Raw genomic sequence first — 16,304 nt, forward strand, 5'->3', positions numbered from 1 at the left:
GAACATCATAGGTTACCCCCGGCCAAAAGAAGTTTTGTATCAGACGATGCCTGGTGCGACTGACGCCGAAGTGCCCGGCCAAGGGTATATCATGAGAGATTCGCAGTAGCTCCTGCCTATACTTCTTGGGAACTACCAGCTGTTGTTTTATAGTGGGGCTCGTCCCTGTGTGGTGCTGCTCTGTGATCCGGTAGAGGAGTCCCTGCTTCCATACAAACTGTTCCCCTTCCAGTACTCCTCTCCCCTCCTGTGCCTTTCCACGATATCCCTCTAATGAAGGATCCTCAAGTAACTCCCTTTTAAATTCATCTGGGGTGGCCCAAGAAATGTGTCTGGCTATGGGAATACGTGCAGGGCTGGGATGTCTTACCTGGGCCTCCTCTGAGTGTGATTCCGCCTCCGCAGCTCGAGCTTGTCTCCGGGTGGTCACAGGATATGTCTCAGCCAGAGGGGCCACCGAGAATGCAGACAACATGGGCCCCAAGTCATTTCCCAGCAAGACGTCTGCAGGCAAATCCTCCATCAAGCCGACCTCAACAAGGCCATCCCCGACTCCCCCGTTCAGGTGAATCCTAACAGTGGGCAGTCGATGTATGGCGCCCCCCTGCTACACGGACTGCCACTGTCCGGTCCGTCTTCTCTTGGTCCCGGATGAGATGAGGCTTCACAAGGGTCAAAGTTGCTCCGGAATCTCTTAGTCCCTGCATACGTTTCCCATTAACCCACACGACCTGTCGATGCTGTTGTCGATTATCTGCCCGGGCTGCCTGCATGGGGTCTACTTCATGCAGCACTTCCTCCATTTCTTCCACCCCTTGGTTAATCGTAGCCCCCAATGCCGGGTCAGCTTCGCCTTGGTAGCAGTGTACAGCAGCCCGGCTGAAGGTAGCTGTTCCCGCCTTTGGCCACTGGGTATGCTGAGTTCGGTTGGGACATTGTCTTTGCAGGTGGCCCAGCTGACGGCAGGTGTGGCATCGCACCCCAGGGGGACTGTGGTAGGCTGGGTTTCTAGCTGGTCCCCCTACAATCTTCAGTGGTTTGGGGCCCTCCAGGTTCATGGGCGGGCCCCTAGTGACCATCTTTGATCCGGACAACTGCGGCCTCCTGGCATTATGATGTTCATCGGCCAGACGAGCGGCTTCCTCAAGAGTCGTTGGCCGCCTGTCCCGAAGCATTTCCTGTGTCTCGGGGGTTAGTCCATTAAAGAATCGTTCTAACAAGAAGAGCTGGAGGACGTCCTCCTTAGTGGTTGCTTGGCTCCCTTGTACCCACTGTAGCAGTGACCGCCGTAATTTACAGGCCCATTCAGCGTGGGTATCGGTAACGCGTTTTATAAGTCCGCAGAACTTTTGGTGGTATGCCTCTGGTGTCAGCGGATACCGGGCCAAGATCACTTCTTTGATCCGCTCATAGTCCATACAGTCCTCATCAGGTACCATGCGATAGGCGTCCGCTGCCCCGCCTGTTAGCTTGCTGGCCAGAATCTGAACCCGTTCCTCCGGTTTTACTTGATGAAGGGCACACTGCCGCGCAAAGTCCTGCAGAAAGCCATCAATGTCTTCCTCTGCCTCCCCCAACTGTCGGAAGGCATTGTACTGGATCTTTTTGTGGCTTACTGTTGAAGGTACCTGGTCGAAGGCCAGAGCTCCCCCGCTCGCTGGCTCTCCTCTCACTGCTCTGCCATCTCCATCTTGGCCAGCTCCACTTTGGTCCGCTCTGCCATCTCCATCTTGGCTAGCTCTATCCTGGTCTGCTCGGCCATCTTTTCCATCAGATCAGTACGCACATCAGCCATCACCTCTCGTATGATCTCTACCGCAGGGTTTGGGCCATAGAACGCCAATCTGTTCTTTACCTCCCTCTGGAATTCGGTCTCCTCCACGTTCACATTGGGGGGCGCTGCACTATCGTGTTCCATGATGGCTGCTATCAAATCCGCTTTTGTTTTGTTGCTGGCGATCAACCCTCGGGCTTCCACCAGATCTTTTAATGTAGTCCTCTTTAACTTCTGGTAGTTGTTTTCCATTCATTCCTTTCCTCCTGTAGAAGGGGTATCATATCCCGCTGCCGCCACCAGTGTAACGGGGTCTACCCAGGCTGGGGTACCTCTTTCAGTACCACCCCATGTTTTCGGAGGTCCGCTCTGCGTTGGCTGGAGTCTGAATGAATGACGCTGGCTGGAATTCCTTGGTTACATGGGTGCATATAAAAGATCACTGCTTCTCTACGTATTTCCAGTCTGACAACACTTTACTCACAGGACACAGAATATATCACACAGATACAGAGGGCCGGCCAATAGACAAGCGTCAGGCCAGACATGCATTACAAAAGCCGCAGGTGGCCGGAGCCTGCCGATGTTTACTGTGGGAATTACAAAGGTGGGGGGAGGGTGGACAAAAGGAGAATATCATGTCCCCTCTGCCCAGGGGCGCAGCCTGTGGGCTGATGCATTAGGGACATGCATCTCACATAGAACCTATTATACATACATATAACTGCACAACATATTCTGGGTGCTGAGTGGTTCTGTAACACGTAACATGCCCATCACCTCCTTCATCAGTATCTGGTGACCGCCCGTCACCTCCAGTATCAGGTGACCACCCGTCACCTCCTTCATCAGTATCTGGTGACCGCCCGTCACCTCCTTCATCAGTATCTGGTGACCCCCCGTCACCCCCTTCATCAGTATCTGGTGACCGCCCGTCACCTCCTTCATCAGTATCTGGTGACCGCCCGTCACCTCCTTCATCAGTATCTGGTGACCACCTGTCGCCTCCATCAGTGTATCTGATGACCGCTGGTTGTCTCCATCATCAGTGTCTGGTGACCGCCTGTCACCTCCTTCATCAGTATCTGGTGAGCGCCTGTCACCTTCATCAGTATCTGGTGACCGCCCGTCACCTCCTTCATCAGTATCTGGTGACCACCTGTCGCCTCCATCAGTGTATCTGATGACCGCCGGTTGTCTCCATCATCAGTATCTGGTGACCACCCGTCACCTCCTTCATCAGTATCTGGTGACCACCCGTCACCTCCTTCATCAGTATCTGGTGACCGCCCGTCACCTCCTTCATCAGTATCTGGTGACCGCTAGATTTTTTTCTCCATTTTTCTATTTCTGGATGTGCAGTTTTTCCTTTTTGTGTATTCTACTGTCCTCGTCACGCATAACTTGGTGCTTCTTTAAAAGATCTTGACCCTCACATCTTGAATCCCCTGTCTACTGTGACATCTTTGCCTGGGAGAGACCTCGCTGATGCAGTATAACTACCTTGTGTCCTGTTGCTGCTCTCGGTCTGGCCATGGTGAATGACCTGAGACATGAAATTATCTTTACAACTTTATCTCTTTCTCCCTCCACACCTTCTGTGTCTTCCTCCAGACATCTCTATCTTCTCCAGACTCCTATGTATTTCCTGAAGACTTTCCTGACTCAACAACAACCAGTAAACATGGTCACGTGGGAGCGTTCCAAGAGCTGGAAATGTGACATTGTACAATATGAAGGTGAAGAGATGACACCTGTCTCATCATTGCATAAGAAGAAATGCAACATATGGATCATACGCTTGTTCCTGCTCTCACAGAATATATATGTAGCAAGATTTGTCTAGCCACAACTCAATGGCCACACACACAAAACCAGCTTAGGTCTGCGTCTGCTGGTATATACGAGGGTATCTGGTGGGTATCTAATGATGCAATGGACTACAATTTGGGCAAATTACCTGTAAAAAAAAGTATTTTATTAAAAACAACTATCATCTGTACCACAGAATTAAATACAATGATCAGCACATCCTAACAAGAGTCGGCTCAGGAGCCTTGTAAACATTCATCAGTATAGGGGTGGGCACCTGTCAGGCTGTCCTGGCGCAGCAGTCTGGGGTCAATAGTAGGAGATAGACACAAAATGAAAAGAGAAGCTATAAGGTTGAGAACAGGAGTATTCAAAATTGTATAATCTGGCATCAGTGCGGACCCCATGGCCGTACCCCATACTTTAAGTTGTCATTAACACAGGAAATAACCACCATATGATGTGTTAAGCTATGTAATATACGTATACCTTGCTTTCTATTATATCTTCCATCAGCCTGGTATTGAGGCACCGTACGCCCTGGAAATTATTTCATCTGTCAATCTGCCTATAGACTGACTGACTAGTGATTCCCATAGCAAATAGATTAAAAGGACACTTTAAATAATAAAAATATGGATGTACAAATGTCTCGTATATCATATGAAAGGAAGAGTCGTCACTCTGCATTAGTCCAAAAAATGTCCATACAAGTGATTTATGGCACTACAAATTAGTATATAACACAGCACGGACTTACATTCAAAGTCTGCTATTTTGAACGTAAATCCGTGTTGTGTTATATAGAGGTAAAACTCAGCAGAGATCGAACATGAACGTACCAGAAATTGTAACCATAGAATTTCTGAAAAATCCACTTGAGGATGTCTACAGCAGCGGTCGGCAATCTGTGCTGACACTACAACTCCCAGCATTCCCGGATAGCTGAAGTCACATCTACTATGAGGGCACACTGTAAATTACGGCCGGGACCATGTGACGACCCAGAATATCGGCACCAGTGTATATAGTATACCGTCCATATTGCACTGCGCATGTTTCCTATGGTAGCAGAGGACGATGTAAACTAGTACAGTATATAATACACAGTATATAACCGAGTGTCCCGACGGCCGATCCCTGGTCAGATGTCTTCACACTGAATACCATATATGACTTAGCACGTATCCCAAGTACAACCTCCATGAGTGTGTATATAGTATACCGTCCATATTGCACTGCGCATGTTTTCTATGGTAGCAGAAGACGATGTAAACTAGTACAGTATATAATACACAGAATACAAGCGAGTGTCCCGACGGCCGATCCCTGGTCAGATGTCTTCTCCACACTGAATACCATATATGACTTAGCACATATCCCAAGTACAACCTCCATGAGTGTGTATATAGTATACCGTCCATATTGCACTGCGTATGTTTCCTATGGTAGCAGAAGACGATGTAAACTAGTACAGTATATAATACACAGAATACAAGCGAGTGTCCCGACGGCCGATCCCTGGTCAGATGTCTTCTCCACACTGAATACCATATATGACTTAGCACATATCCCAAGTACAACCTCCATGAGTGTGTATATAGTATACCGTCCATATTGCACTGCGTATGTTTCCTATGGTAGCAGAAGACGATGTAAACTAGTACAGTATATAATACACAGAATACAAGCGAGTGTCCCGACGGCCGATCCCTGGTCAGATGTCTTCACACTGAATACCATATATGACTTAGCACATATCCCAAGTACAACCTCCATGGGTGTGTATATAGTATACCGTCCATATTGCACTGCGCATGTTTTCTATGGTAGCAGAAGACGATGTAAACTAGTACAGTATATAATACACAGAATACAAGCGAGTGTCCCGACGGCCGATCCCTGGTCAGATGTCTTCTCCACACTGAATACCATATATGACTTAGCACATATCCCAAGTACAACCTCCATGGGTGTGTATATAGTATACCGTCCATATTGCACTGCGTATGTTTCCTATGGTAGCAGAGGACGATGTAAACTAGTTCAGTATATAAGCGAGTGTCCCGACGGCCGATCCCTGGTCAGATGTCTTCACACTGAATACCATATATGACTTAGCACGTATCCCAAGTACAACCTCCATGAGTGTGTATATAGTATACCGTCCATATTGCACTGTGCGGGTTTTCTATGGTAGCAGAGGACGATGTAAACTAGTACAGTATATAAGCGAGTGTCCCGACGGCCGATCCCTGGTCAGATGTCTTCTCCACACTGAATACCTTATATGACTTAGCACATATCCCAAGTACAACCTCCATGGGTGTGGGTATATGTATATGCTTGGCAGACCGGCCTCACGTGAATGTACAGTCCACAAGTGAAGTTCTCTAAGTAGGTGCATGGGTGAGATGTCACCGGGATTTCCAATCACTGGAGGCTATTACAACGAGGGACATTTGGAAGGAATGAAGTCCTGTTGTGACAGATATCGTCATACGTCCATGTGAGAAGACATCGGAAGCGTCCGATCAGATGACAGTAGGAGGGACATAATGGGAGAGATGCATTACTTTTCTCTAGTTCCACGTGGGTGAGAGATGAGAGATCATCATTTTGGCTTTCTCTTCACACCTCAATATTCTTGCATATTCTAATTTTATAAGGCACTCAAAAAAATTCTTAATATTGGTCCACAAAGATGATGGAAGTCTTCTTCACGCTCAGACCAGGTCCAGTAGAGCATCATCGCAGTGTAGGGAATATCATTCCACATACATTTGAGAAGACCATGGACGTTCCTCCATGAAGTACCTCAGTGCAATACACTATGAAGGCACGCTCGGTGTCCAGCATGATCAGATGTCCTCTTTTCACCTTGACGTGTCTACAATCTCAGTATGGAAATCTCAGCAGTTTTAGGGTCTTCTCATCCTCATAGTGCTGGTGTCAGGATGGCGTGTCTCCTAGTTCCTGGCTTCGTTTCCAACTCTTGGATTGCTGACTACATCATTGTTTTTGGAGAAAGGCCGCAGCTGTCGCTTGAACTCTACTTCCAGGCTTTGGCCTTCAGGAAGAAAGAAACAGGAGTCAGTTTTTGGATCGTTTTATGTCGCATCTGTAACATTTAATGTGAAAATACAAATATCATGGTGGAAATGTGCAGGATAATCAGGAGACCTGTCCATGTGGAGAGGACCCTTCATAGTAACACAAGTTACCTACCAGTGCGAGGCTTTCATCTGCATGGCGGAATTGGTCAGAGGAGGTTTCACCGGTGTCTTCACCAGAAAACATTCCTTCTGGACTGGGTTCCCAGGAAGAGGCTTTCGGGGAGGGTTCACCTTTTAAAAATACAGAAAACAAGTCGCATTATAGTGTAATTCTTCGAGAATACTAGAAAGCTTTGCACTTGACAACATTACCTGTGGGGTCCGGACTGGACACAAGGGCAGTGGCTTCTTAGGCGGCAGGAGCTTTGTGTGTTGGCTGTCCTGCTTGGCCGGTATGAGTGGGGAGGACTTGACTGGTGGAGGAGGTCTTGATGGTTTCAGCTGTATGCTGGTCTTTGGTGTCTGGATGCTTGGTTGCACCAGTGGCCGAACAATGTTGACTGGCTGAGAGTTGACCTGCGAGACCCCACGTTTCCCATGGAAAGCAAACCATGAGCTCTGTGTGGTTAGAGCAAAAGATCAAGTACACCGAAAAGTGGACAGGCAGCGGTGTGACGGGAAGAGGAAAATTGATTGACGGCATTATACATAAGAGACGCTGGGATCTCAGCTTACCCCAAGCCCAGAACTGTGGACAGATTGTAAAATGCCTGGGTTCCGCGATAAGTAAAGGAGCATCCCAACGTTACCTTTTGTGCTGCTTGAGATGCAGCTGGAGGTGGAAAACTGTGCTGGGTGAAGATGGTGCTGGCGTGTCCTCTACCTGGCTGCTGACGATGACCTGTCCCCATTCTGTAAAATGACAAGACAACTATGGAGAAAGCTCATAGTAAATATGTAGAAAGGTTTATTGAGGCCGAGGACACATGCCAGATGTCAGAGCTCCCGAAGCACAAATGTGAAATGAAGACCCTGCGGAGAACTGTCCTACGTGAAGAAGACAATGGGAGGACAAGGAGCTTCTCCAAGAGAAAACTCTACGACACTCAGTCACCAGCACCACAAGAATTGGTCACATTCAAGAACAGCTGGGCACCAGTCCTCCATGTGCCAGGTTCCCATTGGTTCTGAAAACCCAAATGTGATTAGGACATAGCTCCTACCCCAACAGAGGCATCCCATCATGGGGAGACTTGCACTTCTATGGATGGTGAGGATATGTAAGGGGTGTAGACTGTACTGTTGTGTTCCTTGCCCTGAAGACACCAATCGCATTGTGTGTAACATGGCTTGCATGTCTTGTATACACATACATTGTGTCATGTGATATGTTACGGTGTAATATACGATAAGTAATGTTATTAATGCACAGAATAGAATAAGCTTATGGTAAGACATAGGTCAGGGCTTAGGACACAAGTGACTGTAGATAGGTAGCGACAATAGGGTAAGGATAGTGTTAATGTTTGGTACTAGCCCATAGAGGGAGGAGCTTAGTGTTAGGGCAAGTGACTGCTTCATGTTAGATAGTCAAACATGGACAAGTTCAAGTAAAAGTTGGAAGTGTCTGTGAGCATTGCTACCGTTTGGGTGAAATACTAAGAAAAGAAGCCTCAGGGACAAGAGAGTAGTGTGATCTGGAACTGTCTGAAAGCAGAACAAAGGGGCCTTACTCCTTACAATGGTCCATGGAAAGGATGGCGTGTCACAAGAAGCCCTGAGCTTGCAAAACGCTAAAGGTAATTAACCTAAACATGACTGAGTTTCGTGGGACTAGTGGAGGTCGCGAGCGGTGGATCCAGGGCACCAGTAGTGGAAGAAACAGAACGTGAAGCCACTGAGGATGTAGAGAGACTGGCTGAACAGGACTGTGGCCACATGCTAGGCTGTGCCGAAGTAGGATGAAACTGTGTGCTTCACCGCCCCTGGGATGATACTGTGTGTGTGAAAATGCTTTACACTGTGAAGGAAACGTCCATAAGACTTTGTGCCCGCTGCCCCTTGTACACAACCCTTAGCAAGTCTGAATTTCGTAAAAAAGACTCTGAAACCTATGATCCTCACTGGCCAACACCATCGACTACAGGTGGCCCTCACAGTACCAACACCACCAACTACAAGTGGTCTTCAAGGGTGTAAGGCCCTCACAGCACCAACACCACCGACTACAGGTGGCCTTTACGGGCATAAGTCCCTCACAGCACCAACACCACCGACTACAGGTGGCCTTCAAGGGTGTAAGGTCCTCACAGCACCAACACCACCGACTACAGGCAGCCTGCCTGGGCGTAAGGCCCTCACAGCACCAACACCATCGACTACAGGTGGCCTTTCCGGGCATAAGTCCCTCACATCACCAACACCACCAACTACAGGTGGCCTTCGTGGGCGTAAGGCCCTCACAGCACCAACACCACCGACTACAGGTGGCCTTTACGGGCATAAGTCCCTCACATCACCAACACCACCAACTACAGGTGGCCTTCGTGAGCGTAAGGCCCTCACAGCACCAACACCACCGACTACAGGTGGCCTTCAAGGGTGAAAGGTCCTCACAGCACCAACACCACCGACTACAGGTGGCCTTCAAAGGCGTAAGGTCCTCACAGCAACAACATCACAAACTACAGGTGGCCTTCAAGAGCGTAAGGCCTTCACAGCACCAACACCCAGCCATGACCCACTCTTTCATGCAGTGCACTGGTGCGGACAGGAGAAGACGAGTGCCTCACCCACGGCTGCTGCCCTGTGTTGTGCTGCAGTTGCATAGATAATGTCCTTCACATCCACTCACCTGCACTTCGCTCTGCTCTTGTTAACCCATTTCTTCAGTTGAGAATCTGGTTTTCTGTACCAATAGTACATCCCAAATCCAATGAGAGGAAGGATGACGAGGAAGAGGAGGAGCAGGAAGACGATGAGACCTTCTTGGACTGTCGAGGGAAACATAATATGTCACAGGAGGGTGGACTTCAGTGTAGTCAGACATGGTCTCCACCTCGGTGGTGGCTCCTGATATTAATGATGGCAATGATGGAACATAATGAAGCAGAACTGAGACAACACATATATCCCCATGGACTAACTCACAGTCGTCCGGGACTGGTCCACTGTCAATGCTTCCCCCATCACCAGATGTTTCACAGTATGGAGGGCCCCAGCCTGCGTTACAATGGCAGTTTCCTTTACTGTTGCACACCTAGAGAAGGGTGAAGAACCAGTCAGTAACAAACCCTCAGCTGTGAAAAGCATTAGGTCTGGACTTGTTTTTAGCCTTTGCATTTGGTACTGGTTGTGGTTTCTTTGCACTGGTCACTTTTCCGAGGACTCACCCCGTGCCCATTGCATCGCGCTATACATTTATCCCATTCGAAGAAGGAAGCGTTCTGGCATTGGCGATCCTTACACACCTAGAAGGAGAGGCGAGAGCATCGTCACACGGGGTCTACTGCAGAATACTCACCCAGATAGAAAAAGGGTCATCCATAAGATATTACCAGGAATATGAAACGTTCACATCATGGAGAAAAGAAAAGACGCTGGAGGTCAGAAAGAAAGAACAGAACAATGACAACGAGGGAATGAGGCCTCCAGGAGAACCCCAGGGGTGAAAAATGGAGAAAGACGCTCAAGGTTGGGGGTTTTCAACTGCCCAATCCTCAGTTCCCATGACAATTAATCCAATGGCAAAGATGTGTGGATGGAGCAGATCCCACAGGTGATCGATCGCCTGAGATCTGGGGATAAGTCATCACCTAGATCCTCAGATCATTCCTGGCTGGCCATTAACCTACTAAAGATGGCATTGCAGGAATCCCACCGTCATGCATGGGAACCGTACAAGTGTCACATCCACATGACCCACCCGTCACACTGCCACCACCACTGACTTGTCTTCTGGCCTGACTATATCCTGATGCCAGCCCTTATGGAGGTACATGAGGTGCCCACACGAACGCCAGGACCCAGCAGAACCACAATGTGCACAGTGTAGACACGATCCTGAAGGAGATCATGGACCCTGTGCCACAGCCACGTGGACTCACCATGCCATCGCCACACTTGGTGCCTGTCATCACCAGCCCAGGGTCGGAGGAGTCTCCTTCTTCTTCCTGCACAGAGTAGGAGTGTGTGCCGCGACACTTCACCTCGTGCCCATTGATCTGGATGGTGGTGTCCATGGACACGGTGTTCTCGTGTTTGGGCTTCTGGGCGCTGCTCTCACACTGGATTTTTCCACATTTGGCATCTCTGTAACAAAAAAAAAAAGAAAAATCTGTAGATTTTGCTGCAATTTCCATAAATGAAACCTTCATACCATTGTCAAAAATCGTCGAGTCTGACCACTGAAATACATTTGTGATGCTGCGCCTGCCTGACAACCATGACCGATCCTCGGCGCATCTGACGACCCCTATGTCTTATCACATCGTCTGTCATCTCTTCACTGTTCTTCACTTTCCTCTTCTCTGGAACATTTGACCTCCTTGTATTGTCTGCCCCCATGGTAGAGTTTTCTCTTGGGGTCCGTCACCAGACGACGTGGGGGGCCCTGACTCCATGGCTGCACCAGGAGAGGTGGGATGCGGAGGCTTTGGGTGCACCGTGCCTTCTGGGGGCTCGGCTGTCCACCCTCGCTCATTACTGAGGGTCACTCACTTGGGTTTACACCTGATGAACTTCCCCTGGGCGTCTTTTCCGCAGTTCCCGTATTTATCCCCGGCCTTGTTCACGTCAATGAAGCAGATGTCCTGTGCCGGCCGCGCGCCTGAGGAGGAACCGGGAGAAGATCAAGATGGAGAAGTCAATCACCAACTCATGCTCTACTGGAGATGAGGAATCTGAGGCCGGAGGAGACACCAGACGCGAATCCACCGATCCAGAGATGGATCCGCAGAGTCCTGTACTACCCAAAGCCAAGAGCAGAGAACTGCAGGAGACCAATCACCGGAGACCAATCACCGGAGGCCAATCACAGGAGGCCAATCACCGGAGGCCAATCACAGGAGGCCAATCACAGGAGGCCAGTCACAGGAGGTCACCCAGGATCAGTGCAGGGTCAGTAATGTAATGTATGTACACAGTGACTGCACCAGCAGAATAGTGAGTGCAGCTCTGGGGTATAATACAGGAGGTAACTCAGGATCAGTAATGTAATGTATGTACACAGTGACTGCACCAGCAGAATAGTGAGTGCAGCTCTGGAGTATAATACAGGATGTAACTCAGGATCAGTAATGTAATGTATGTACACAGTGACTGCACCAGCAGAATAGTGAGTGCAGCTCTGGAGTATAATACAGGAGGTAACTCAGGATCAGTAATGTAATGTATGTACACAGTGACAGCACCAGCAGAATAGTGAGTGCAGCTCTGGGGTATAATACAGGATGTAACTCAGGATCAGTAATGTAATGTATGTACACAGTGACAGCACCAGCAGAATAGTGAGTGCAGCTCTGGGGTATAATACAGGATGTAACTCAGGATCAGTAATGTACTGTATGTACACAGTGACTGCACCAGCAGAATAGTGAGTGCAGCTCTGTAGTATAATACAGGATGTAACTCAGGATCAGTAATGTAATGTATGTACACAGTGACTGCACCAGCAGAATAGTGAGCGCAGCTCTGGAGTATAATACAGGATGTAACTCAGGATCAGTAATGTAATGTATGTACACAGTGACTGCACCAGCAGAATAGTGAGTGCAGCTCTGGGGTATAATACAGGAGGTAACTCAGGATCAGTAATGTAGTGTATGTACACAGTGACTGCACCAGCAGAATATTGAGTGCAGCTCTGGAGTATAATAAAGGATGTAACTCAGGATCAGTAATGTATGTACACAGTGACTGCACCAGCAGAATAGTGAGTGCAGCTCTGGAGTATAATACAGGATGTAACTCAGGAACAGTAATGTATGTACACAGTGACCGCACCAGCAGAATAGTGAGTGTAGCTCTGAGGTATAATACAGGGTGTAACTCAGGATCAGTAATGTAATGTATGTACACAGTGACTGCACCAGCAGAATCGTGAGTGCAGCTCTGGAGTATAATACAGGATGTAACCCAGGATCAGTAATGTAATGTATGTACACAGTGACTGCACCAGCAGAATAGTGAGTGCAGCTCTGGGGTATAATACAGGATGTAACCCAGGATCAGTAATGTAATGTATGTACACAGTGACTGCACCAGCAGAATAGTGAGTGCAGCTCTGAGGTATAATACAGGATGTAACGCAGGATCAGTAATGTAATGTATGTACACAGTGACTGCACCAGTAGAATAGTGAGTGCAGCTCTGGGGTATAATACAGGATGTAACTCAGGATCAGTAATGTAATGTATGTACACAGTGACTGCACCAGCAGAGTAGTGAGTGCAGCTCTGGAGTATAATACTGGATGTAACTCAGGATCAGTAATGTAATGTATGTACACAGTGACTGCACCAGTAGAATAGTGAGTGCAGCTCTGGGGTATAATACAGGATGTAACTCAGGATCAGTAATGTAATGTATGTACACAGTGACTGCACCAGCAGAATAGTGAGTGCAGCTCTGGAGTATAATACAGGATGTAACTCAGGATCAGTAATGTAATGTATGTACACAGTGACTGTACCAGCAGAATAGTGAGTGCAGCTCTGGAGTATAATACAGGATGTAACGCAGGATCAGTAATGTAATGTATGTACACAGTGACAGCACCAGTAGAATAGTGAGTGCAGCTCTGGGGTATAATACAGGATGTAACTCAGGATCAGTAATGTAATGTATGTACACAGTGACTGCACCAGCAGAGTAGTGAGTGCAGCTCTGGAGTATAATACAGGATGTAACTCAGGATCAGTAATGTAATGTATGTACACAGTGACTGCACCAGTAGAATAGTGAGTGCAGCTCTGGAGTATAGTATAGGATCAGTAATGTATGTAGTCTTTGGGATAGGAGCAGAGTTATCACTATCCCCAGATATCGGCATTACCTCCCCGGACCCCCCGATCGCCCCCGCATACAGTATATCCGGCGTTACTCGCTGTATACCTGCGCCCCACAGGTGCACACATTGCTGGCCGTGTGTCAGACACATGCCGTTCATACAGTACGCCTCGCCGTAGGCGCAGGGAGAGCCGTCCAGCATGTACACATTGGCCGGGCAGAAGGCCGCGTCTCCTCGGCAGAACTCGGGCAGGTCACAAGCCCCCGACTTCTCGCGGCAGAGGGTCCCGGCAGATGTTAGCTATTGATAAGAAGAGAAGAGTTGGTTAGCTGATGTCGCGGTTTCTAGAACCTTTATCCGCCATATTGCAGTCCGTTGTGCGCGGCCGGCGGTGGTATCTGGTCCGGGCGTCACCGCACCTTGCAGTCCTGGCAGCAGTCTCCATGGGCGCACTGGGCGCCGGCCTTCAGGGTGCAGTCTACGGCGTTACAGCACGGATTGGTGCATTCCTGCAGGAGACATATTGTGTCAGCGCGCGCTAGGACGAGGCCCCTACAGAAAGGAGAGACCACCCTATAAAAAGGAGAGACCCCTACAGGAACGGAAGACCCCCTACAGGAACATGAGACCCCCTACAGAGAGGTGAGACCCCCCCACCAGAGCGAGACCCCTACAGAAAGGAGAGACCGCCCTATAAAAAGGAGAGACCCCTACAGGAACGTGAGACCCCCTACAAACAGGTGAGACCCCCTACACAGAGGTGAGACCCCCTTACAGGAACGTGACACCCCCTACAAGAACGCAAGACCCCCTACAGAGAGGTAAGAACCCCCTACAGGAACGTGATACTCCCTTACAGAAAGGAGAGACCCCTACAGGAACGTAAGACCCCCTACAGAGAGGTGAGACCCCCTACAGAAACGTGAGACCCCCTACAGAAACATGAGACCCCCTACAGAGAGGCGAGACCCCCTACAGAGAGGTAAGACCCCCTACAGGAACGTAAGACCCCCTACAGAGAGGTGAGACCCCCTACAGGAACGTGAGACCCCCTACAGAGAGGTGAGACCCCCTACAGAGAGGTGAGACCCCCTTACAGGAACATGAGACCCACTACAGAGAGGTGAGACCCCCTACAGAGAGGTGAGACCCCCTTACAGGAACGTGAGACCCCCTACAGGAAAGTGAGACCCCCTACAGAGAGGTGAGACCCCCTACAGGAACGTGAGACCCCCTACAGAGAGGTTATACCCCCTACAGAGAGGTGAGACCCCTTTACAGGAACATGAGACCCCCCTACAGAGGTGAGACCCCCTACAGAGAGGTGAGACCCCCTTACAGGAACATGAGACCCCCTACAGGAAAGTGAGACCCCCTACAGAGAGGTGAGACCCCCTACAAAGAGGTGAGACCCCCTACAGGAACATGAGACCCCCTTACAGAAAGGTGAGACCCCCTTACAGGAACGTGAGACCTCCTACAGGAACATGAGACCCTGCCTACAGAAAGACCAGACCTCCTACAGAGAGGTGAGACCCCCTACAAAGAGGTGAGACCCCCTACAGGAACGTGAGACCCCCTACAGGAACATGAGACCTCCTACAGAGAGGTGAGAGCCCCTACAGGAACGTGAGACCCCCTACAGGAACGTGAGACCCCCTACAGAGAGGTGAGACCCCCTACAGAGAGGTGAGACTCCCTTACAGGAACATGAGACCCCCTACAGAGAGGTGAGACCCCTTTACAGAGAGGTGAGACCCCTATAGGAACGTGAGACCCCCTACAGGAACATGAGACCCCCTACAGAAAAGTGAGACCCCCTACAGGAATGTGAGACCCCCAACAGAGAGGTGAGACCCTCTACAGGAACGTGAGACCCCCTTACAGAAAAGTGAGACCCTGCCTACAGAAAGACCAGACCCCCTACAGAGTTGAGACCAGCTACAGAAAGATGAGACCCCCTACAGAAAGCTAAGATTCCCTACAAAGAGGTGAGACCCCCTACAGGAACGTGAGACCCCTACAGAAAGGTGAGACCTCCTGTAGAGAGGAGAGACCCCCTACAGAGAGGAGAGACCCCCCCACATGAGACGGATGCACCTCAGGCTCCCCACAGTCGCACTGCTCGCCCTCCTCCAGGAAGCCGTTCCCGCACTTCTTCGCCATCACCAGGTCCTTGGTGTCCGGCATGTTGAACAGGCACATCCCGCCGCCCTTCTGGAAGTAACTGCGCAGCTGCTGCTGGCTGCACGAGCTGAACTTACGAGGGAAGGGGTGTCTGGAAAAGCAGAAAGGCGACACTGATCCATGGAGTCACACTGCGGGGCGGAGGTCAGGCTCTGCAGGGGCGGGTAATCAGGGGCCCCAGGGCTACGATGTTAGTCATACTGCTGGGCGGTGGTCAGACTCCGCAGGGGCGGGTAATCAGGGCTACGATGTTAGTCACACTGCTGGGCGGTGGTCAGACTCCGCAGGGGCGGGTAATTCGGGGCCACAGGGCTACGATGTTATTCACACTGCGAGGCGGAGGTCAGACTCCGCAGGGGCGGGTAATCAGGGGCCCCAGGGCTACGATGTTAGTCACACTGCTGGGCGGTGGTCAGACTCCGCAGGGGCGGGTAATTCGGGGCCACAGGGCTACGATGTTAGTCAC

At 49.8% G+C, this 16,304-nt stretch overlaps 1 protein-coding gene across 2 annotated transcripts in view; it reads right to left on the bottom strand.

Annotated features, from left to right (window-relative positions):
• Positions 1-3,730: 3,730 nt before the first annotated feature.
• Positions 3,731-16,304, bottom strand: part of LOC141075716 (disintegrin and metalloproteinase domain-containing protein 33-like) — a 145,450-nt gene continuing 132,876 nt past the window's right edge. Inside the window, exons 12-23 of one of the 2 annotated variants that reach the window (XM_073562866.1) lie at positions 15,752-15,929; positions 14,071-14,160; positions 13,756-13,951; positions 11,362-11,470; positions 10,749-10,953; positions 10,035-10,112; positions 9,793-9,901; positions 9,497-9,635; positions 7,452-7,554; positions 7,015-7,218; positions 6,815-6,933; positions 3,731-6,656 (exon numbers count right to left, since the gene is read on the bottom strand). In XM_073562866.1, coding sequence (XP_073418967.1) covers positions 6,599-6,656; positions 6,815-6,933; positions 7,015-7,218; positions 7,452-7,554; positions 9,497-9,635; positions 9,793-9,901; positions 10,035-10,112; positions 10,749-10,953; positions 11,362-11,470; positions 13,756-13,951; positions 14,071-14,160; positions 15,752-15,929 — 1,588 coding nt within the window. In that variant the 3' untranslated portion in view covers positions 3,731-6,598. Of the gene's footprint in view, positions 6,657-6,814; positions 6,934-7,014; positions 7,261-7,451; positions 7,555-9,496; positions 9,636-9,792; positions 9,902-10,034; positions 10,113-10,748; positions 10,954-11,361; positions 11,471-13,755; positions 13,952-14,070; positions 14,161-15,751; positions 15,930-16,304 lie in introns of both variants that reach the window. The other variant, XM_073562865.1, reaches the window with a different exon arrangement.

Source organism: Dendrobates tinctorius, unplaced genomic scaffold, assembly GCF_039654945.1.
Source record: "Dendrobates tinctorius isolate UK_male_01 unplaced genomic scaffold, ASM3965494v1 ptg000367l, whole genome shotgun sequence".
Taxonomy (NCBI): domain Eukaryota; kingdom Metazoa; phylum Chordata; class Amphibia; order Anura; family Dendrobatidae; genus Dendrobates; species Dendrobates tinctorius.